Source organism: Scaptodrosophila lebanonensis, unplaced genomic scaffold, assembly GCF_003285725.1.
Source record: "Scaptodrosophila lebanonensis strain 11010-0011.00,11010-0021.00 unplaced genomic scaffold, SlebRS2 tig00000138-arrow-arrow-pilon, whole genome shotgun sequence".
NCBI classification, from domain to species: domain Eukaryota; kingdom Metazoa; phylum Arthropoda; class Insecta; order Diptera; family Drosophilidae; genus Scaptodrosophila; species Scaptodrosophila lebanonensis.
This window is the reverse complement of record NW_022060587.1, coordinates 1,819,611-1,840,409: the sequence shown is the minus strand read 5'-3', so window position 1 is coordinate 1,840,409 and position 20,799 is coordinate 1,819,611. Positions and strand designations below refer to the sequence as shown.

Genomic DNA, 20,799 nt, shown 5'->3' with positions numbered 1-20,799 from the left:
TTCAAACTAAGAACTTCCGATGAACTTGTGATAGCTATTTAGTACGCTTTAGTAAAGAAGTTAAGCGAATTAAGTCAACAACCAACAACCTTTGGCGAGTGATCAACAATTAAAATATATAATTTAATACAATATATTAAACGTGGAAAGAAAAATGTGCCCGAAAACATCGAAAACGACACCAGTGCTGCTAATTGGCGTCATCGGATTTGTCATCGTCCTGGTGGTTATCACGGGCATAACTCTCATCAACAACATCAACTTGTCGAACATAATACGGCTGAACGAGAAGGTGGCGAGCGATAGTGTCAGTGCAAATGACAATCAAATCAAGGAGCTTAACTTTGTCAACAATCATCCAAGGAATATTTACGTAAAGCTTAACAGCAGCATCCTCCCTAATGAGAACGATAGTGACAGTGATGATGACGATGATTCTCCCGGCGAGACGAGGACGGCGGACCAAATACATCAAGAGATGATCAGTGTGGCCCACAATGATGCTGCTACTGATGCTGATGCTGATGCCTATGCCGACACGCATGTGCCGCCCAAATTGTCGGCGGTCATTTGGCAAAATGACAGAAAGTCAAATGTGTTGGCAAATACCATAACAACAACAACAACAACAGAAAGTATGATGGTGATGATGATGAAGCCGACGCCACCATCACACAAAGTTGAAAAGAATGACACAAATGTAGGAGCTCTGCCCTTCGGAGGCATAACGCAACCGAACAGCGGTTTGATTGATTACGAGAAGCGCGCCCATGTCGTCCAGGTGAGTGAGTTGGGGCTTCAATCTTTTAAAACGGGTTGTGCTCTTGCTTTTGTCATTGTGTGCGTGTGCGTGTGCGTGTGACAGTTCCCTGCCCAGCATCATGTATCAACTCGGCATATGCCAACTGCAAGTGGCGACGACACTGCAGATGCATTTAACAAGTCCCGTGACCTTTTGATCTGTCCTGAATCGGTTGGACAAATAAATACCAAATAAATAAATATGCCCATGTCCGAGCGCACCCTGCAACGCACGGCAAAAAGAGTGCCACTACACATATATGTAGTATGTAGGCCAATAGAAGTCAAAGAGCAACTGATACCACTCAAGTCAGCCTCTAAGAATACACAACAAAAGCCAACAATTGTACAGGAATTAAAGCAGGAGCACACTGTCTCACCTATACACTGACCTGCTCTTGAATAGGGACAGACACATTTGACAAGCAAGTTACCAATTTAAAAAAAATGAATAAAAAAGAAAACGCATTTAAACACGAAAATTTGCATGAAGTAAGCATAATACTTCACGCACGAGTATGTATATACTTGTAGGAGTTTTACAATTTTTAATTACATTATATCCATTTATGGCAAGTTTGGCTTACTTTATAATAATATAATTAATTGGGCGCGCCTGGGCAGTGGGGCCTGTAAGGCTATTGTACTAAAACAATAAATAAAATATACTAAATGAATAAATAAAATTTAATTGAATATTCATCTCTCTAATTTGGCACTTACCCACTAGATTTAATGCAGCACTGAGCTGGTAGTACTACTACAATATTTATATTGACTACCTACTTGTATATTGGAAATAACAAAAGAGCATTTGTCTGAGGTGCTTTCATATTTCTCCCGTACATCGTTTGGTTTTGGAGAAAATTTGCTACTTTTGTTTCTAATTTTTGTTGTTTTTTGTTTTTGGCTTTTTGTCTATTTCAGTTTGTTTTTAATCAAAATATCTATTTTTTAACACAAATGAAAGCCGAAAGTCATGTTTGTCCCAATAAAGTTTATATTCTTAGCAATACAGGGTTTTTCCGTTGCCTCCCGCTGCGTTCTAAGCGGCCCGATTCCCAAGAAAGAAAACCCCAATATAAGAACTAAACGATTAGAGACGCTTAAGTCAGGTGTCCCGACTTTGAAATATTCCGCTGCGGGCATTGCTTGGCTTGAGATTATACAGGGTGCGCCATCTTTTATGTCGGGATGTAAATATTGAATAACTTTGTCATTAGTGAACCGATTGACTTGAGTAGACCAATGTTCAAAAATTAGTCAGAAGGAATTGTACAGAACCAAATTAAATAAAAATATCTCATACTTGAAAATCGGTTGTTTATTTTCAAAGATATTCAATGTTTACATACCGACATAAAAGATGGCGCACCCTGTATATATTGCTACAACTTCCTGTTAAATCGGCCTACCTATGAAACTTAGCATACTGACTCATAATCATTAACTGGAGTTGTTTGCCAAATTTAAGTTCAACATTCAATGAATTACGGGAGTTATGGAAAATTAGATATTGCGTGGTAATTATGCGCTAATTAATAATTCTGCGTATTCACATAAGGCATCTTGGACTAAAATTTGGCGTCCCTAGCTCTTACAGTCTCCCAGATATAGGTGATTACACGAAAGGAAAATCGGGAAAACCCCTCATAGGAGGGAAGTGGGGGGAAAATCAAAAAAATAAAACAAACTTGCACTGCGTACACACATAAGGCATCTTTGTGCAAAATTTGGTGTCCCTAGCTCTTATAGCCTCTGAGATCCAGGTGTTCATATGGACGAACGGACGGACGGACAGACGGACGGATAAATATATACTTTGTGAGGTCTGCCACGCGTCCTTCTGCCTGTTACATTTTGCAGATTCCGCAAACCTAATATACTTTTGGAAATTTCATGTACAGAGTATTAAAATGGTGTCCCTATTCGAGTGAATGGTAGTGTGTTTGTGTTTCGCCAGCGAAGACAAAAGGTACCCTGTATACAGAAACTTGCTGCATTGAAATCCGACATGCGACTTAGTCTTTGGCTCAAATTCTAGTCAAAACATTACTTCTTCAGAGTGTGTGTGTGTGTGTGAATGTTTTTAGTGAGATGAGGTAGATTGTGAGGAGCACGGAAATATACTCGTACATATGAACATATGTATGCGCACAATACATACATACATACATACATACAGGTAGTCTGAACCTTAGCGTTTATTACGCTCACTTGGTTTGACTTGCGCATACAAGCGCACGTTATATACTATATAGACCATACTATACATATACTTGTACGTATATGTATCTGCTTTTATCCGTGCTTCTATTTGTTTATCTGTCTGACTGTCGACATGCTGACGTTTGTTTAGCTACATTGCCTGTTAAACTGACATTTGCGCACAGCCTTCCACACTCACAACACACTCGCACAATTGCCTACAATTGCAATTACGAAGTGGGAAAGTCGTCGCCAGTTTTCTGAGCAGTGCTCACAAAACCCAATTGACACGCATACATGCACACGCACACACACAAACACACAAACAAGGGTATACACATACGAGCCAGCCGAGCCCAACCCAGTTCAGTTCAGCCCAGCTCAGCCCAGTCCAGCCTTGGCCTTGGGGAAAACGCATCGAATTGCAACGAAGCAGCTCGAAACTCAATAAGTAACCTCAAATGAAAGGCGACTAATTCTATAGTCATTGAATCCACTAAATGGCTCAACTGACTGCCAGATCCGGCAACAATAGCTGCACAATAACAACAACAATGTGCAATGAAGCTTCAAATCTGCATCGCCCCATCGCAAAGTTATAGAAATGGGCGCGAATCTGCTTAATGCGTTGATTTCGATTATGTGGCAGTTCTTCGTTCCTCATACTGCATACTTAGTTATAGTTAGTTGAGTGACTTTATTAATCAAGTTTCCAGAAAATGCTCTGCAATCGAATTGGCGCATGCCAGTATCTGCTGACATGTCTGTCTCTAGTAGAAAAGCCTTACCTGCCCCAACCAACAGACAAAATGTGCTGAGCAATCTCGAGGAAAAACACCAACAACAACAACAACAACAGCACCAACCAAGTAAACTTGGGGAGCGGAAAAATAATTAATTAAAATTCTCGTCTGTTATGGATTTGTTGCCTGCCTTTCAACATGCACTGTAATAAATCTAAATTAAATTCAATTTATTGACTTTAATTTCACTTGCTGCGTTAAATATTTCCCACAATAGGCAAACAAACGATACGAGATACTACGTATATAGTATGTGCCGATCTCTATATATATAAATATTTACTCATACAAGCGCATGTGCTCCTGTGTGTGTGAGTGTGTGTTCGCCATCGCACATAGCTTCGTGTGGAATTTAGCAATTGAAAGCAAATATTCAAACACTTGCCGACATTAGGCGCATTCGATTGAAGCACACACACACACACACACAATATATATATATATATATATATATATATATATATATATATATATATATATATATATATATAGATATATATATATATATATATATATATATATATATATATATATATATATATATATATATATATATATATATATATATATATATATACTATATGTAGACACACACACAAGCTTACCCGTACAGGCAATGCAAATCTTTAGCTTTACCTTCCACCTCATCTCACTTTTTTCTTTTTGTTTGCGTTTCCGTTTCAGGTAAGACGTTTGAATTGATGTTACTATTTGAAATGTTGATGTTGGGTAAGTGCCATCCTGTCGAATTGTTGGCTTCTGCACAACAAAAAGAATTTCTGTGCAATTCTCCTGTTGTTTGTACGTGTATGAGGATGTGGAAATGAAGAGCATCTACGATAAATATTTGAGTCTTGTAACAGAGCAAGGTGTGCTCGCATTGTAAGCTTTTAAAGGCATTATACTCATGTACTATATATATACTTATACCTTAGAGCATCGTACGTGCTATCGAAACATTGTTTAATCCACAGCAGCTTAGCTCTGGGAACATTCGAGTGTTACATACATATGTATATACATGTATATACATACATGCCCTGGACAGGCACATAAATCGCCGCTTACTGGACGCAGCAGCATTGCCGTTGTCTCTGTTATCAATTATTCATTTTTAGAGCCCTTTGTGGGGCCACACACACAATCATTATTATCGCCATGACTCGGGATACTATTTGCAATAGTATGATGACCATTCCCCCAAAAACTTGACCCAATTTTTGTTCTTCTACAGCTGATAGTCGAATTTAATTTTTTCGACTGACTGCCTGACTGACTGACTGACCTACCAAACCAACTGGCTTCAACACGCTTGTTTCATGCACTGCCCTCTGTTGATAACTTGGCTCTTGTGTGCGTCAGCATTAAAATGCGCGTCCCATGCACACACACACACACACACACATACCTTGAAATGCAAAGCATTTTGCAAAACAAAAAAGCTTAAAGCAACACTACAACCAAATGGTTAATGGGGCTCAATGTTGCGCCCATTTCCAATTGGCTGGCAAGCCTTAGGTGCACGTCTAGCCAAGCAAAGTCGAATAGCATTGGCAATGGGTAAATGAGTCGGCCAAGCAAGCCGGCCCGCTACAACAACAAGCCCAGCATTGAAATCCACACCATTCGTTGGCCATTTCAGTGACCGTCAAAAGTCTGACGTAGCTTTGACATACTTGACACTTCAGACACTCATGTACAGTGATTCAACAGATTAGTCAACAAAATTCTACATATCTTTGGATAAGTACCTAATACATAAGCTTTTAACTCTTCGTTGTTCATTTATCAGCATGGAAGGCAATCCATGTAGTGGCGAAAGCACCAACAAATGGTCTCCGCATTAAACACTCACTTGCAGCGATATCTCGATCGAAAATTACTGGAATAGATTTTGAGATATTCTGTATACCCTGTACCCAACACGGTGAAAGGATATACTAGTTTAGTGCCAATGTATGTAACACACAGGAAGAGGGACCAGTAGACCCTTCCAAAATACATATGTATATTTTTAATCATTAAGATAAAACGAGTCGATATACCCATATCCACGAGGATCTCAGAAGGTATAGGAGCTATAATAAATAAACCACGTGTTTAGATTCTCTTATGTCCGATAGAGGACAAGTTTGTGTCTTTTCTGACTTTATTACCCTGATTCCTATACCCTGTTAAAATAATTGTTAAAATATTTTATTGAGGCTGAACCACCTTACTACACTTTACAAAAATGGGGAAGCCCCATTCATCTCTCAACAAGGTAGTGCATGAATTCATATAATCCGACAAATAAAGAGGTGGTGCAAACTCAGGAAGCTTATATCCGATTGAAAACGCTTGGAAAACCTTAGTTATATACAAGTCCTTACAAATAATAAAAAATGCCAATTAAAAATGGCAATGAAATAACAAAATATCAATCACCGTTTGGACCATCAAAGAACTGAGTTTCCTTTTTAAACAAAGATCTTATAATTATTCTGCTGCTGAAGACTTTTTGTGTATTTAAGTTATTGAAATAAAAACTTGTGGAATAGGTAAATTGTTTATCTTTAAAAGTGGATAAGTGTAGTAAAAATTATTTATATTCCACATAATATGTGTCAAATGCAAATACGCACTGCACAAAAGGTAGCATTTGGTCGCGCTTCCATCATGTTTCGGCCCAGTGTATTGCACATTGAATTAAACTTCAACAGTTCGCGCCACAAACGCCGTGTAGAGACAAAAAAAAAATGAAAGAATTACAAAATGCTGACACAAGCCATCTTTGTTGGCATAGACCGGGCTTGTTTGTTGCCCGGCCGTGTTGACATTGTCAATAGCACAAGGCGGGGCAGTGCAGCATAATCGGGATTATGTCACAGTGGCAATGCATGGGCATGAAGGCTACGCGATACGGGTACCAGGTTGCGGCAACCCAGTGTATAAAATATATACTGCCAGAGCATGTTCAGTTTTATTGTTCAACTTATTCCTGGCGCCTGGCATAGCTCAACGAATTTGCAGGAATCCCTTAAGTAGGACTCGGTTCGAATCAACCATCATTCGAGCCGCAACTATCAGGAAAAGAAGCATGACTACAAAATGTCAAAGTTATCATTTATTAATTGTCCAACCTAGAACAGATCATAAATAAAGAACAACGATTTAAAAAAAAACTTATTCCTAATGGCAGGCTGGTTGTGAAAACGGGAAACTCTATTAATCTTAAGATATAGAGGGTTGCTTTTCTACGCCTTCTTTTCAAACTTCGTAACTTTGCTGCCTTTTAGAAAGTGAACCATTATACTTGTAGTACTTGATTGCGACAAATAGCTGACATGTTTTTCTGAAACGTTATCTAAACTTTGTTGTTGTTGTAAACAGTGTAGCTTTCATTCGACTTGTGTTTTCCATTGGAATGTTTTTAATGAGCAATTTTTTAATTGACTACCATTTTTTTTAGGAAAGCAATCGATGCTGCGCATAAGTAGATAATGCTTGTGAGCTTGAGGCATCCCTGGTCATTAGTTCCAGCAATACACATTCAATGTTGCATGAACATTTCTTTGCGATACATAAATTAATTAAATATTTTCGATTGTGTTCAGTTCATTAATTAATTTGTTTGTGCTTTCTAGCAAGCAATTTTAAGACTCTTCTTGTCACTGCGGAGAATCGATATCAGCGATTGCGTCCAATAACGAAAAATCAGTATTTTATGATTAAAGTTGAAATCCGTGCGGGAGCAAATGACTGCCGCGAATAAAAAATAAATTAAATCGTAGCTCTGACGACTCGAACAAGGCGCATAAAATGCGGAAAAGTACATACATATATGAATAGTATTAAAAGCCACTCGTTCTGGGATCTTTGTTTGACACCTAAAATGTAAATACAGCTGCATTCACAACAGTATCCACATTTGCATACAAGTATTTTTGTATACCCTGTACCCGTCGGGTGAAATGGGAATATTAAGTATGTAACAGGCTGAAGGAAGCATTTCCGACTCCACAACGTGTACATATAATATTCTTTCCGTCCGTCCGTCCGTCTGGATGAGCGCCTGGATTTCGGAAACGGCTTGGTAGATGACACGAGTATATAAATATTATTTTTTTATAGATCGGTTTTGTGGCTATATACTGGAAGTTACAGTGATGGCATGGATTCTTGATCAGGGTAACAAGCGATTCGATATAGCCATGTCCGTCTGTCTGTATGAACGCAAGGATTTCAGGAAGTATAAGAGCTAGAATAACAAAATTTGTTATCCACATTCTCCTAAATCCCAGAAAGGACAAGCTTGTTTATGATTGGTTGATTGATTGATTAGAAGGAAAGTTATAGCTATAAATGTTATCTCTGCCCAAGCGCTGATTGCAGCTGTTGTTGTTGTTGTTGCTGTTTGTTGACTTAATTCTGTACTTCACACATATGTCTCCACTTATGTATTGGATATTTTATATGTAATGAAAATAATGAATTAAATTAATTTTTTAAAATTAAATCCTAAAATTTTGTTGTTTTTAATTTTTTCTTTTTTGGTAGCAGTGGGTACAGGGTATTTAATTGAATTATGAGAATGTTTTTATACCCTGTACCCGTAGGGTAAAAAGGGTATATTAGGTTTGTGCAAAGTATGTAACATGCAGAAGGAAGCATCTCCGACCCTATAAAGTATATATATTCTGAATCAGCATGAGAAATCGATCTAGACACGTCCGTCCGTCTGTCCGTCTGGATGAACGCAAGGATCTCAGAAACTATAAGAGCTACAATAACCAAAGTTGGCATCCAGATTCTCCTACATCCGAGAAAGGACGAGTTTATATATATTTTTTTTTTTGGAATTTCGCCCAGAATTTTGTCAATAGCGTCCACATTTCAAATGCTACCCAATCCAAACTTTGCACACAAAATTTATACATAATATTCTACTTTTTCTTCAAATTGCATCTAAATCAGTCAATTCTAAGAAAAGTTATTAGCGAAACAAATTCTCTCCAGTACAACCCCCCCAAACTGCAGCAACAAGTTCCCTCTTCTTCTTCCTCTTTTTGCTGCAGTTATGGGCGCATATTACTCAGTGTCGGAAGTTTACCTGGGAACAGGGTATTTCACTGTCGGGCTTGCTCGACTGTAGCGTTATCTCTTGTTCAGTTTGGTACTAGTTATTGAAATGCTATTTGTTTGTTGAAGGTGGGTTTCTTGTAGCGACAAAATATGTGGAAAAAATTTGTTGATTCACATTTTGTAGATGACTGTAATAATTTAAAGACATGCTATAACAATAATTTAAATTTTAAAAATGTTTTTGTTTTGTTTTTCCAATTAACAGGGAGTCTTAAAATGCGGGACATTCCACACCATTCTTGTTGATTTATACGCAGAGTATATGAGAGAAATTGGTGTACTTCGTTCTGCAAATGACTGCATTAAGTTCAATTGGTTGTTGCGTCAATTTTTCATGTGAGGATGTTTGTGAGGCTGTCTGTCAGCCTTGGAATTTCTGAAATAGCTGGTACAGATAACTGACAAGGAAAAGAATTGTCTTAAAACAAACCAACACTTAATCATCAGCTTGACTTATTATACGGAAATTGCTGAGTGATTGATTAAATATGTTGGGTACTATGTAGCAATGCAGGCAATAACGAGATCAAGAAAACACATCCATATGTATAAAGGGAGTTTCTTAATAAGCATTCTGAATTAAAAAAGAAACACCTACTAATTAATAAAAGAGTCTATATTTAACTAATTTTATGGAAGTCATGATGCAAATGGTTTCGACCACAGAAGCGTTTGAGGAGCTGCACGTTTAGTGTCCAATTGTCCACCACTTTTTCAATCATTTGAAGCCATATCTGCTGGTACGAGTATATAAATAATTGACCTAGACCAAATACCAACATATACCAACGATTGTCTGCTTTAATGCTGTTCGAATAGCGGGCCCAAGTGGTCATTTATGTTGATCGTCAAAGTGGCGGTGCTCCCACGTACCTTTTTTATTGCACACTGATTTTGGAAACATATATCAGTGTGGCTACAGTTTTTGAACGTAAGTCCTTCCATACAAACTAGAGCTACAAGAAAATCGATTCTGATTTTTTTTTAAACATCAAAAGTTATATCAATTAATTAATCGATTTTATTTCTGAGAAAATCGTAGAGAAAATCGAAAGAGATTGATGCAGTCAACATCAATTATTTTGCAGCTCTAATAATAGCAATAAATAACACACTATAGATGCAAAGAGATAAAGCTTGTTGATATGTGTATATAATTCCGAACAAAGAGATATAGCAGTATTGTAAGGGCTTGTTGATACATGTATGTATTTCCACTACTGTCTTTGATCAAAAAATCGATGATGAATCGATGTTTAACTTTTTCTTGTGCTAAACATTGATTTGTTTCTGGGGAATTAATTAGTTGTATCAAGTAAGTATAATGCAGACTTGAATTAGCACATCATAACGTGAAAGTGACGCCGACAACGATTATATCAATTATTAAATCGATTTTATTTTTGATAAGACCGTCAACAAAAAATCGAAAGCGATCAATGCGGTCTACATCGATTATTTTGCGGCTCTAATGCACACATGAAATTGGATAAACGTTTACAGTGCTGCCAATTTACAAAAATTATCTTCAAAATAAGAATACTACAAGTATAGTATATAGATGCAAAGAGATATATCACTATTGTATGTGCTCGTTGATATATGTATGTATTTCCGCCGCTGTCTGCGGTTCGTTTGGTCGGTTGTCGTCATTACGAATTAAGTTATTCCCTGAAATGTGCAAACAGCGCACAAAACGTGCCACAATGTGTGCGAGTGTTGCTGTTTGAACATCATTTCCGCAGTGAAACGTAAAAACGTGACACATGGAGGCAGACAAGCACGCAGGAAGGTGCAATGTCACACACACACACCAAAGCAGATCGTACATCTGACACACACACACACACACACACAGGCATAGAGACATTCATCGTTCGTAGCACCACTCCCTGATTCGCGTTTCACATCTCGTATGAGACATTTAGCTTTTTCTATTGCCTTCTTTTCGGCGCTGCCGCTTTGTGTGAGTGTGTGTGTGTGTGTGTCCTTACCACTAAAATGTGGCCTTAGCCTAGGCTCGTTTGCTTGGCCTCTCGGGTGATTTGTATTTGGGCTCTTTTTGGACAAATGATTTCCTACTTGGCCTAGTGTTGACAGCACGTGACTTTGTCATTCATTTTGTTTGTTTTTATTGCCATCATGTTTTTTAGCGTTTAACATTTGTCGTTTAGGCCGCTCTGTGGCTGTCGTGTGGCTGCTGCTGCTGCTGCCGCCATGTAAAGGCCACGATGATGCTTTTGTGGATTTACGAGCGCAATTTCCATAGTTAAAAGCAACTGCTGCAGCACTCAGAGAGTCATCCCACATAAAAACAATTTGAATTGTTTTAATGCTTTTTTGCTTTAAACACGAAACACGGAATACGAAACTTTTATGATGATTGACGGTGCTCGAGAGGCCAAAAGCGCGTTACGAGTCAACCGAAGAGCGTCAAAAATTTAAAGGGAAACCTTAAAATGCACAACTTTTAGTTCAAACTTTTGCCGTGTTTTCCTTTGAATTCATTTTTTCAATTAATTCTTTTTTTTTCGCCAAAACAATCTTAACAATGCAGTTATGAGAAAACAGCCACCCAAAGGAGTAAGTTAAAATTATTATAATTCCTTTCCTTTGTTGCTGTAAAGATGCAGTCAGACTCGTATGTACAGTGCTGGGAAAAGTTTTTGCCAAAACTCTGTCAAGCAAAGACAAATAATTTGCTTGAAGCCATAAAATAATGCAAAGTCGTCGTCAAACAATTCGCAGCATCTCTTCAAAACAATCTAACTATATACATACATACTTGTAGGTACATATAGTATACGAGTATATGTATGTATGTGTATGGAATAAGAGGCTGTGACCGCGTCAGCTTCGCTTTTGTCTCCCAAAATGAAGTGCCAGAAAAGAAACTTAAAGTTTTTCAAACATTCATTCTGCATTTTGCTATTTTAAGAATTGTTATTGTTTGTTTTTTGTAGTTGTTAGTTTTGCGGAACAAAAAAGAAACTTAATAAACTATTACGTAAAATATGCGAATGCAAAAAGTTGCAGTTACTTGCCGCCCGATATTGATTCAGTTTTGAATACGGAATATGGACAGGTGCCCAATTATTTGATAGTACAGTTAAAATGTGAACTTACTTATATATCTGAGATGTAGAGGCCTAGTCTTCAGGTAGTTATACATAGTTGTTGTACTGTCGAGCTGTAATTGTTGATTAAGTTGCTGTTAGACGAACTGTCTTTAATCAATGATTAACTCACATTTATTTATACGAAACCTCCCAACTTGTTAGCATTTAACATTAAAAAACTGAAATGAGTATATATCCTTTATGCGAGTATGCGCCAAGTGATTGGGTAGTTTGTTTGTAATCTTAAATTAAAGCATAATCGCCCTGCTAGTATATCTATTTTTATACCCTGTACCCGTAGGGTAAAAAGGGTATATTAGGTTTGTGCAAAGTATGTAACATACAGAAGGAAGCATCTCCGACCCCATAAAGTATATATATTCTGAATCAGCATGACGAGAGAAATCGATCTAGACATGTCCGTCCGTCTGTCCGTCCGTCTGTCCGTCTGGATGAACGCGAGGATCTCAGAAACTATAAAAGCTAGAATAACCAAAGTTGGCATCCAGATTCTCCTAGATCCGAGTAAGGACGAGTTTATTTTTTTTTTTTTAATTTTCCCCCCCTTCCCCCGCTACAGAATTTCGTCAATAGCGTCCACATTTCAAACGCTACCTAAACCAAACTTTGCACACATAATTTATATATAATTGTCTATTGTTGTTCAAAATTCAATTCGGTCAATTTTAAGAAAAGTTATTAGCGAAACAAATTCTCGCCAGTACAACCCCCACAAACTGCAGCAACAAGTTCGCTCTTCTTCTTCCTGTTTTGCTGCTGCTATGGGCGCATATAACTCAGTGACGGAAGTTTACCTGGGTACAGGGTATTACACTGTCGGGCTTGCTCGACTGTAGCGTTCTCTCTTGTTTCGATTTCTTTTTATCTCACGATATGACTTAGCTAATGGTAATATTTGTAGAATTCTTGTTTGGGTAAACCACAACGCTTCTTAATAAATCTCAACATCTAAACGGCCATTCAGAATTCATCACTAAGTTTCTCTAAAATGGATGGAGTTGCTTATAAGTTGAATGTTTATTTCTTTTGCCGACTCAACAAATTACAACAATTCACGACGATGGCTTGAAAGATCGCTTTTTAACCCACAAGTCACCAAGATCGGCAGTCCATGTAGTGGCGAAAGCACCTATTGAGATGGTCGATATGTCAATTGAAAAGTATTGGAACGCACTTTCAAAACTTGTCTTGTTTGTGAGCTTGTTTGAAGATCTGGTATGCATACGAGTATATCTTGTTTAAAGGGTCTCTAGACAGGCTTGGGTGTAGCTTCAGATGCCATATCGAACTTTTTACATTTTCATAATACATTTGTGCATTTTGTGTCTCCGAAATATTGTTAAGTCGGCCTTATACATTATTTAAATTTTACACATCATAGCTTATCACGATTAATTGCACGTTATTGCTTACCGTGCGAGTTATTAGATTAAACTAGCAATCCATTTTACTGTTTGGGTACAGGGAATAGACTTCCTCCTCACAGCGATACTTCCACCTCTTCAACCCTTCCGAAAAGGAATTCGCCATCGTGCTGTTTATAATGTTTCTTTTCGAAAGGAATAATCTCCTCCTTTGATGCAAATTTCTGTCCCCCCAGCGCAACTTTGAGCTCAGGGAATAAGAAGAAGTCAATTGGGGCTAGGTCTGGAGAATAAGGAGGGGCTGAAGTAGTTCAAGCACAATTCATGGATTTTTGCCAACTGAATTTTGGCAACTGCTGATGTTCATTGCCCGGATAGAAATACATAGGGAACTGTTGTGAAACATTTAGAATTTAATGGCACAATATAACTGCTCCAACATTTTTAAATTAAAAATACTTGTATGTATACTATAATAGTTTACACATTTAAAAGCTTGCCTTTTGGCTTTTCAAGTTATATTGCATGTTAATATAAAATAATACTTCATTTGCTGTCATACTGGCAATACATCTGACTGAGAATGTTTTAACAATTTGATTATATTATAGTCCCCTTCTAAGTCAACGAAATCTGTTTTTTTAACTGTTGTATCATTGCCAGGGTAGAAACAGTTCGGGCTGCCCTCAAATCCAATGCAACAATAAAATGCCGCATGCAGTATGTGATGCTTTATAATGTAATCGTTCTACATTAATATCACGTGCTTCCTCTCCTTTATAGGCAGCATTATGTAATGCACCAAAGACCGTAACCATTACAATCAAATACCAGCAGAATACTAACAATTTCTTTAGCCCGATTTCCCCAAATCTGGCTTAAAGATTTTACGAAATTCTTCCTCTATTCAATCCTGAATATACAGTTAGTTGTGAACTTTATGTGTCTTTATCATATTTTCCTTTTACCAAACTGGTCTTATTGGTTTCATAAATGTGTTCCCTTATCGTTTAAAGTTAAAGGTAGACCAAAAGTTGTTAATAACATTAGCTTGGATTTATTGAGACATTGCAGAGCTTGCATTCAGAAACCGCGCTTCCGTTGGTCGTGAAGGTAGACGGTTGTCACAGCAGGAGGCCGTCCAGGACCGTTGCTGTCCTGTTCTGTCCGCATTGCACAGTGGCTGATAATGCATGTTGCGAGACACGAAGAAAATATTGGCTATTTCCACACACACAAATGAGAATTTGTCAAAACGTTCAATAATTTATTAAGTACATTAATGTGTCTGTCTTTAAGTATTTTTCTACATTCAACTTGTGGGGCTTCACGGATTCATTTCTTCTTAACCAAAGATGAACACTTTCTCAACTGCTCCACAGGACAGTTTCCATATACATACAAGTACATACATTTTTTCCAAAGTTCCGATTAAATATTAATGATTCTTCAATCACTTAGACGCATCCAATATTTAAGTTCTAACTAAATTTCAACGCAAATACAATTCTTAGTAGTCGAATTGGGATATATTCAAACAATAGAAACAACAAATGGCCAGATTTTGAGAGTCGACGTAGCGCTGTCTGTCTGTCCGTCCGTATGATCACCTGGATCCCATAGACTATAAGAGATAGAGACACCAACTCAACTCTGTACTGCACATACAGACACGCACAGAGAATTTCAAACTCGAGCTTTGCCACTTTTTACATCTCAATATATTCACAATTTTTTATCCATTTAAGAGCCCTTTTCTGGTATTATGCCCAAAGCTTAACTTTTTTACTATCTCGCTGGTTAATAAATCTTCTACGATCCAATCTTCGGAGATTTTCCGATTTTCCTAAAGCCAATTAATTGATATTCAGTTTCCTTCCTCTAAAATGAGGTCCAACTTTAAATTGGAATACAATTTCAATAAAATCTCATTCGACATATAATTATTTCAGCTATAAAGAGATGCTTATACTCATTTGAATATGTATTTAGGCAATATACAATATTTTGAGATCCTATTCGTTGCACTAAACTATTGCTAAAGTATAATAAGTATTGGATTTATGTCACTTAAAGTCGTGGAACCGCCCACTTGGTCTTGCCGTAATTTCTACTCAACGAATTATAAATGTACTGACCAATTTTACATTTAAATAAATACTTCATTTTAAGAAATTACATTAAAAAAAAGGGTGAACAATAAATTGTTTAATATTTTAGTTAATTTGATGAAAACAAGCGCCATCGTCGCCATTCATCTGTTAGAGTTTCTTCAAATAATACTGAGGAAGCTTATAAAAAGGGTGTGTTGAATTACAATGTTGTATGAAGTTATGATTTCTATTTAGAAGATAATTTGGAAAGTGAGTTATCCTGATATCCCCAATGAGTAGGAACATAATCCCGCTTGGCTGATGGCCATCCTCTGTTTGCTTGTCTAACTTATAGACTGATTTAACCTTTTGGGAGCTCCATTCTTTAACGATCTCGTCTTTTGGGGTGCTTAGTAGAAAGGGTGCGTAGATAGCAGCTTTTATGGAATTCAGAGTTGCATGGAATTTGCATTCAATTTCACATAAGCCTGGCAGTTGAGTAGCTTTAATAAACACTGGCTCCTTTTTTGAATTCACAAGCATTACCAAATTACGATCTTTCAGTCGAAGAAGTTCTTATTAATAAGGTTAAGTGCATTGTAAACCGAAATAACAATTATGCTCAGAAATAGATTTATCGCTCTTTTTGGCAGAACTCGTATAGTGTTTGTTGTGGGATGTTCCGGAAAGTGGTTTAGGTTGATGCCTACTTTTTTTTAAAGCTAGAGCAGCGAACCGATTGTTTCCCAAATAAGATGGCCCAGGGCCTCCCATGTTGACTAACTAAGACTAACTAGTCTCGGGTTTTTTTCCGACAAAGATAAGCTCACATTTCTCACAACAGACTGAAAATAGATTTGAAAATAATTAAAAATGTTGAGAGCCAGTATTATCATACGAGTACTTGTCTAAATGTCTGGGAAAGGAAGCTTAACTCTGGAATTAATGTTTCCTTTCCTTCGTATTGATTCTTTTCTGTGCTCATCCCGGTTGTTCTTGTAATCTGTTGTGTTGGGGGGGTGGAAATGTTTTGACTTTTACTTCGCTGGCATCTGAGTTTTAGAATCGAGCGCACGCCTTTAATGGCAAATGAAGCGATAAGCCGATTCGTCCTTTGTCCCTTTGTCGCCTTTGCTGTTTTTTTTTTGTACGCGCAAAGGCAAAGTGATTGACTGACTGATGACTGAGCTGGGGGGGGGGGGGGGGAAACCTGTAGTCAGCGCGTTGGAGTTTAATTAATTACCAGAAAATTGTTAATATTTGCTTGCTTTCCCTCAAAGCGGCCGGTGAACGGGTTGCACAAACATGCCGATGCCTCTCCTGGTGTCGTGTGTATGGTCGGGTGGCTACGTTTTATAATTTACGTTTCGCTTTTAATTTAATTTAAAAGAGCGCGCCCTAAAGTATGCAATTCCAAATTATGTTGTTTGCTTTGGTTGCCGCGCCGGGACCGACCGGGACCGAGGAGCCCAGTGCATTTGTTTGCAAGGGCCTCTGGCAATAGCAGCGATAGTGAATGTAAAATAGTCAAAGCATGTGCGCGAAAACACACACACACACACATCCATCCATGCATGTGTGTGCATGTTCCTGCACAAATAAACAAAATGGCGACCAAACATTTCGCGTTGTCCATTTCATTAACATTTTTGCTCTTGTTTTGCGCAGCACACATGTGGGTCTGCGGATGTCTATGTACTAAGTATATATGTATGCATGTACATATGTATGTACTCTTATATATGTGTATATATGTTGGGCAGCCTGTTATGCAGAATTGAATTGAAGTTTAAAAAAATACGCGAGGCAGCAAAAAGTTTCAGGAAAAAGAAAACATGCCAGCAAATTCAGAACAAGTTCTGGCAAAAAAGCATGCAAATATTAAAGTGTTTAATTTTTTTCTATCATCAACAAAACAAAAGGCTCTGTACCGGGCAGGTCTTTGCTGGCTAAAAAATTCAAAAGGATAAATGAATAGGCATACAAATACACATGCATTCATGAATAAAAGACAAGAGTTTTAATTTCAAAGTAATCTACTTAACACAATTGGATTTACAAAAAGGTCTGGTCTGGAAAGCTAAGAAAGTATTTTCTTATAAAAAACTCGGTGCATGTGCTTAGCATAATTAAAACAAGAAAGGAATGCTAAAGTCGAGCAGGCTCAACTCTTAAATACCCTGTACCACCCCACAAAAAAGTAATTAAATTAAATTAATTAATTAATTTAATTAATTAAATTAAATTAATTAATTAATTTAATTAATTAATCAGAAAATCAGAAAAAATGAACAAACTCGTCCTTTCTCGGTCTCAGGAGAATCTGTATACCAAGTTTGGTTATTCTAGCTCTTATACTTTTGGAGATCCTTGCGTTCATACAGACAGACAGACGGACAGACAGACGGACATGGCTATATCGACTCGGCTTGTCATGCTGATCAAGAATATATATACTTTGTGGGGTCTACCAAGCTGAAACTAATAAATTTAAACATTAAAAAATTTGTGTAGGCATTTTTCGAAGTCTAGGAACGTAACCCCTCATTTTGTATGGAAATACATGGCTCGTTTAACGCGATTTCGCTTAACAGGACGTAATCCCCGCGTTAAGCGGGGGCTAGGTGCACATACAAGTATATTGTCTTATCCATAATGCTCTGATGAGCCGTAAGGTAGCGATGCGCGATATAATTCGATGTTCATTGATACATCAGCACTTGCCTTCGATATATCGAGCTGCAAAGATGTATCGAATATTATGACGTCGACGCCTAAAATCGATTATATTGATTTTGATGAATCCAAAATCGATTTTCATTTTGTATCTAACTTTGACGTTAGGTTAGGTTAAGTCACATGGACAAGCCTGCCTCTTTTTCCAATACATTTTCTTCGATCGACGATGGTGCGACATTAGAATATACAAGTAGTCAGATTTTCCCGAAAATTTCGTTTGTCTTACAAAACGACACTAATGCAAATTGTAAATCAGTGGCGTTCATTGTTGTTCTTCCTAAACTGTAGTTCGTGCCCAACTCTTGCAAAACCCGTGGCCACTTCAAAAAAGTGAAAACAAACTTTGTTAATTTTATGTAAAAAATAATTAACTCTGCAGCAAACTACAAACAAGCCCGACAGTGAAATTCCCTTTACCCAAACAACAAACTTCCACGGCTGAGTTATCTTCAAAAAATAAAGCAATTAAGCTTGGGTATAGGAAAGAGTATACACATCAAGCTTGGCCAATGCGGACTCATCCGTTTCCACAACCGAGGCGTTCATCCATACGGACGGAGAGACGGACATATTTAAATGAAGGGGCAGGCTAGATTTGACCAGGTAGCCCATTTTCTCGTACTGCCAGTCGCAATACATACCAATATATATTTATATATTATTTATTTATATTTCTTCTTCTTCAATTAGATTAATTGTCATAGGGTTTGCGTCTATGCTTGTGCATGCACTATATACCCGTATATAGTTCACTATTAATTCATATTAACATTTATGGCTATATCTATATATAGTATAATCCTAGAACCACATTACAGATGTTCAAACAGTGGAATTAACCTTCACGTTTTTATGGGGAGTACATTAATAATTTATCCGTAGTTTAGTTTTGGTACGTTGAAGATACTTAGAGCGCCTTCTGGATTATGTGTTTAGTAGCTTTAAGTCAAGAGATCATAAATCGGCTTAGAAGAGTATTAGCAAAACCATTTTCGATTAATTTTTAATCAGTTTTACCAAGTCTGGAAATTTGTTGGTAAAAAAAATAGTGATATTTCCGATCCTGCTTAACATCTCTTCAATTTTGCTAATCCTGCCCGAATTTCGAAAAGCTACTGGCATCAACTGACTCTTTTGCAAATCCGGACCTGCCTTTAAATGTCTACATTTCTCACGGATGTTATTACAAAACAGAAAACAAGAACATATAAATATATAAATGAGATACATACGGATAGATATTTGAAGATTGTATGGTTTTTAACTTATATGATACATACAGGGTGCGCCATCATTTATGTCGGTATGTAAATATTGAATAACTTTGTCATTAGTGAACCGATTGACTTGAGTAGACCAGTGTTGAAAACCTCAGTTCAAGAAATTGTACATAACCAAATTAAATAAAAATATCTCATACTTGAAAATCGGTTGTTTATTTTCAAAAATATTCATGTATACCTAGTGCTAGGGCCTTAATAAAGACGCTAAACGTTTGAATTCAAATATAAACTAGTTATACGACAAGTCGATCTAGCCCCGTCTGTCTGTCCGTCCGTCTGTCCGTATGAACAACTAGATCTCAGAGACTATAAGAGCTAGAGCCACAAATTTGTTCACAAAGATGCATAATGTGTGTACGCTGTGCAAATTTGTTTTATTGTTTTGATTCCCCTCCCCCCACTTCCCCCCTATGGGGGATTTCCCGATTTTCCGTTCGTATAATCACCTATATCTCAGACACTATAAGAGATAGGGACACCAAATTGTATTCCCATATGCCTTATGTGAATACGCAGAAAATGTGCATTTTGGAATTTCGCTCCCTTTCCCCCGTAATAACTGATTTTCCATAACGCCCGTAATTCTTGGAAATTTTCAGTCAAATTTGGCAAACACCTTCAGTTAGTGATTATGAGTTCGTATGCCTTTCATTATGATAGGCCGATTGAACAGGAAGTTATAGCCATATATATAATCTTAGACTAAGCACTGCCCGCAGCTGTTATTGTTGTTGCTGCTTTGCACAGGCACACGAGACATACACAGACACACACAAACACACACAAACACGCACAACCACACGCATTCCTATTCTACACATACATATGTACAGAGTATTTCACAGTTGGTACACCAGACATTAGCTTCTCCACTTGTTTTATTATGGAAAATTTTGTTACTTAAGGTCTACACTTACTTTCTGCATATTCTTTCTCCTTCTGCAGTTCCATAAAGTGCATATCGTCTTCTCTTATTTGTGTGTGGACTGTATTTCCTATTGGTTGTTTCTTCCATTGCCCTGATGCTGATAATATTTACGGTCTGTCATGGGTTTCAGCGACCCTTTTTTTCTTGCAATCACTTGTGCGTGCACTAATATTTATGACCTGGTTGCCCATGTTCATATACGCGTATGAGCAAGTGACGTTTTTATCTATTTGTGCCTGGTTTCAAAGAAAGGGAATTGCATTCACTTGACATTTTACATTTCACATTTTCTCATTTGACAATAACTTTGGTATTG

The 20,799-nt window shown here is 37.4% G+C and overlaps 1 protein-coding gene across 5 annotated transcripts in view; it reads left to right on the top strand.

Moving 5' to 3' along the window:
- Positions 1 to 20,799, top strand: part of LOC115629316 (mannosyl-oligosaccharide alpha-1,2-mannosidase IA) — a 128,161-nt gene that overhangs the window by 102,775 nt on the left and 4,587 nt on the right. Inside the window, exon 1 of one of the 5 annotated variants that reach the window (XM_030525761.1) lies at positions 1 to 781. The exons of the other annotated variants lie outside the window; for them this stretch is intronic. Within the exon in view, the coding sequence (XP_030381621.1) occupies positions 155 to 781 (627 nt within the window). The 5' untranslated portion in view covers positions 1 to 154. The remainder of the gene's footprint in view (positions 782 to 20,799) is intronic. 5 annotated transcript variants of the gene reach the window in all.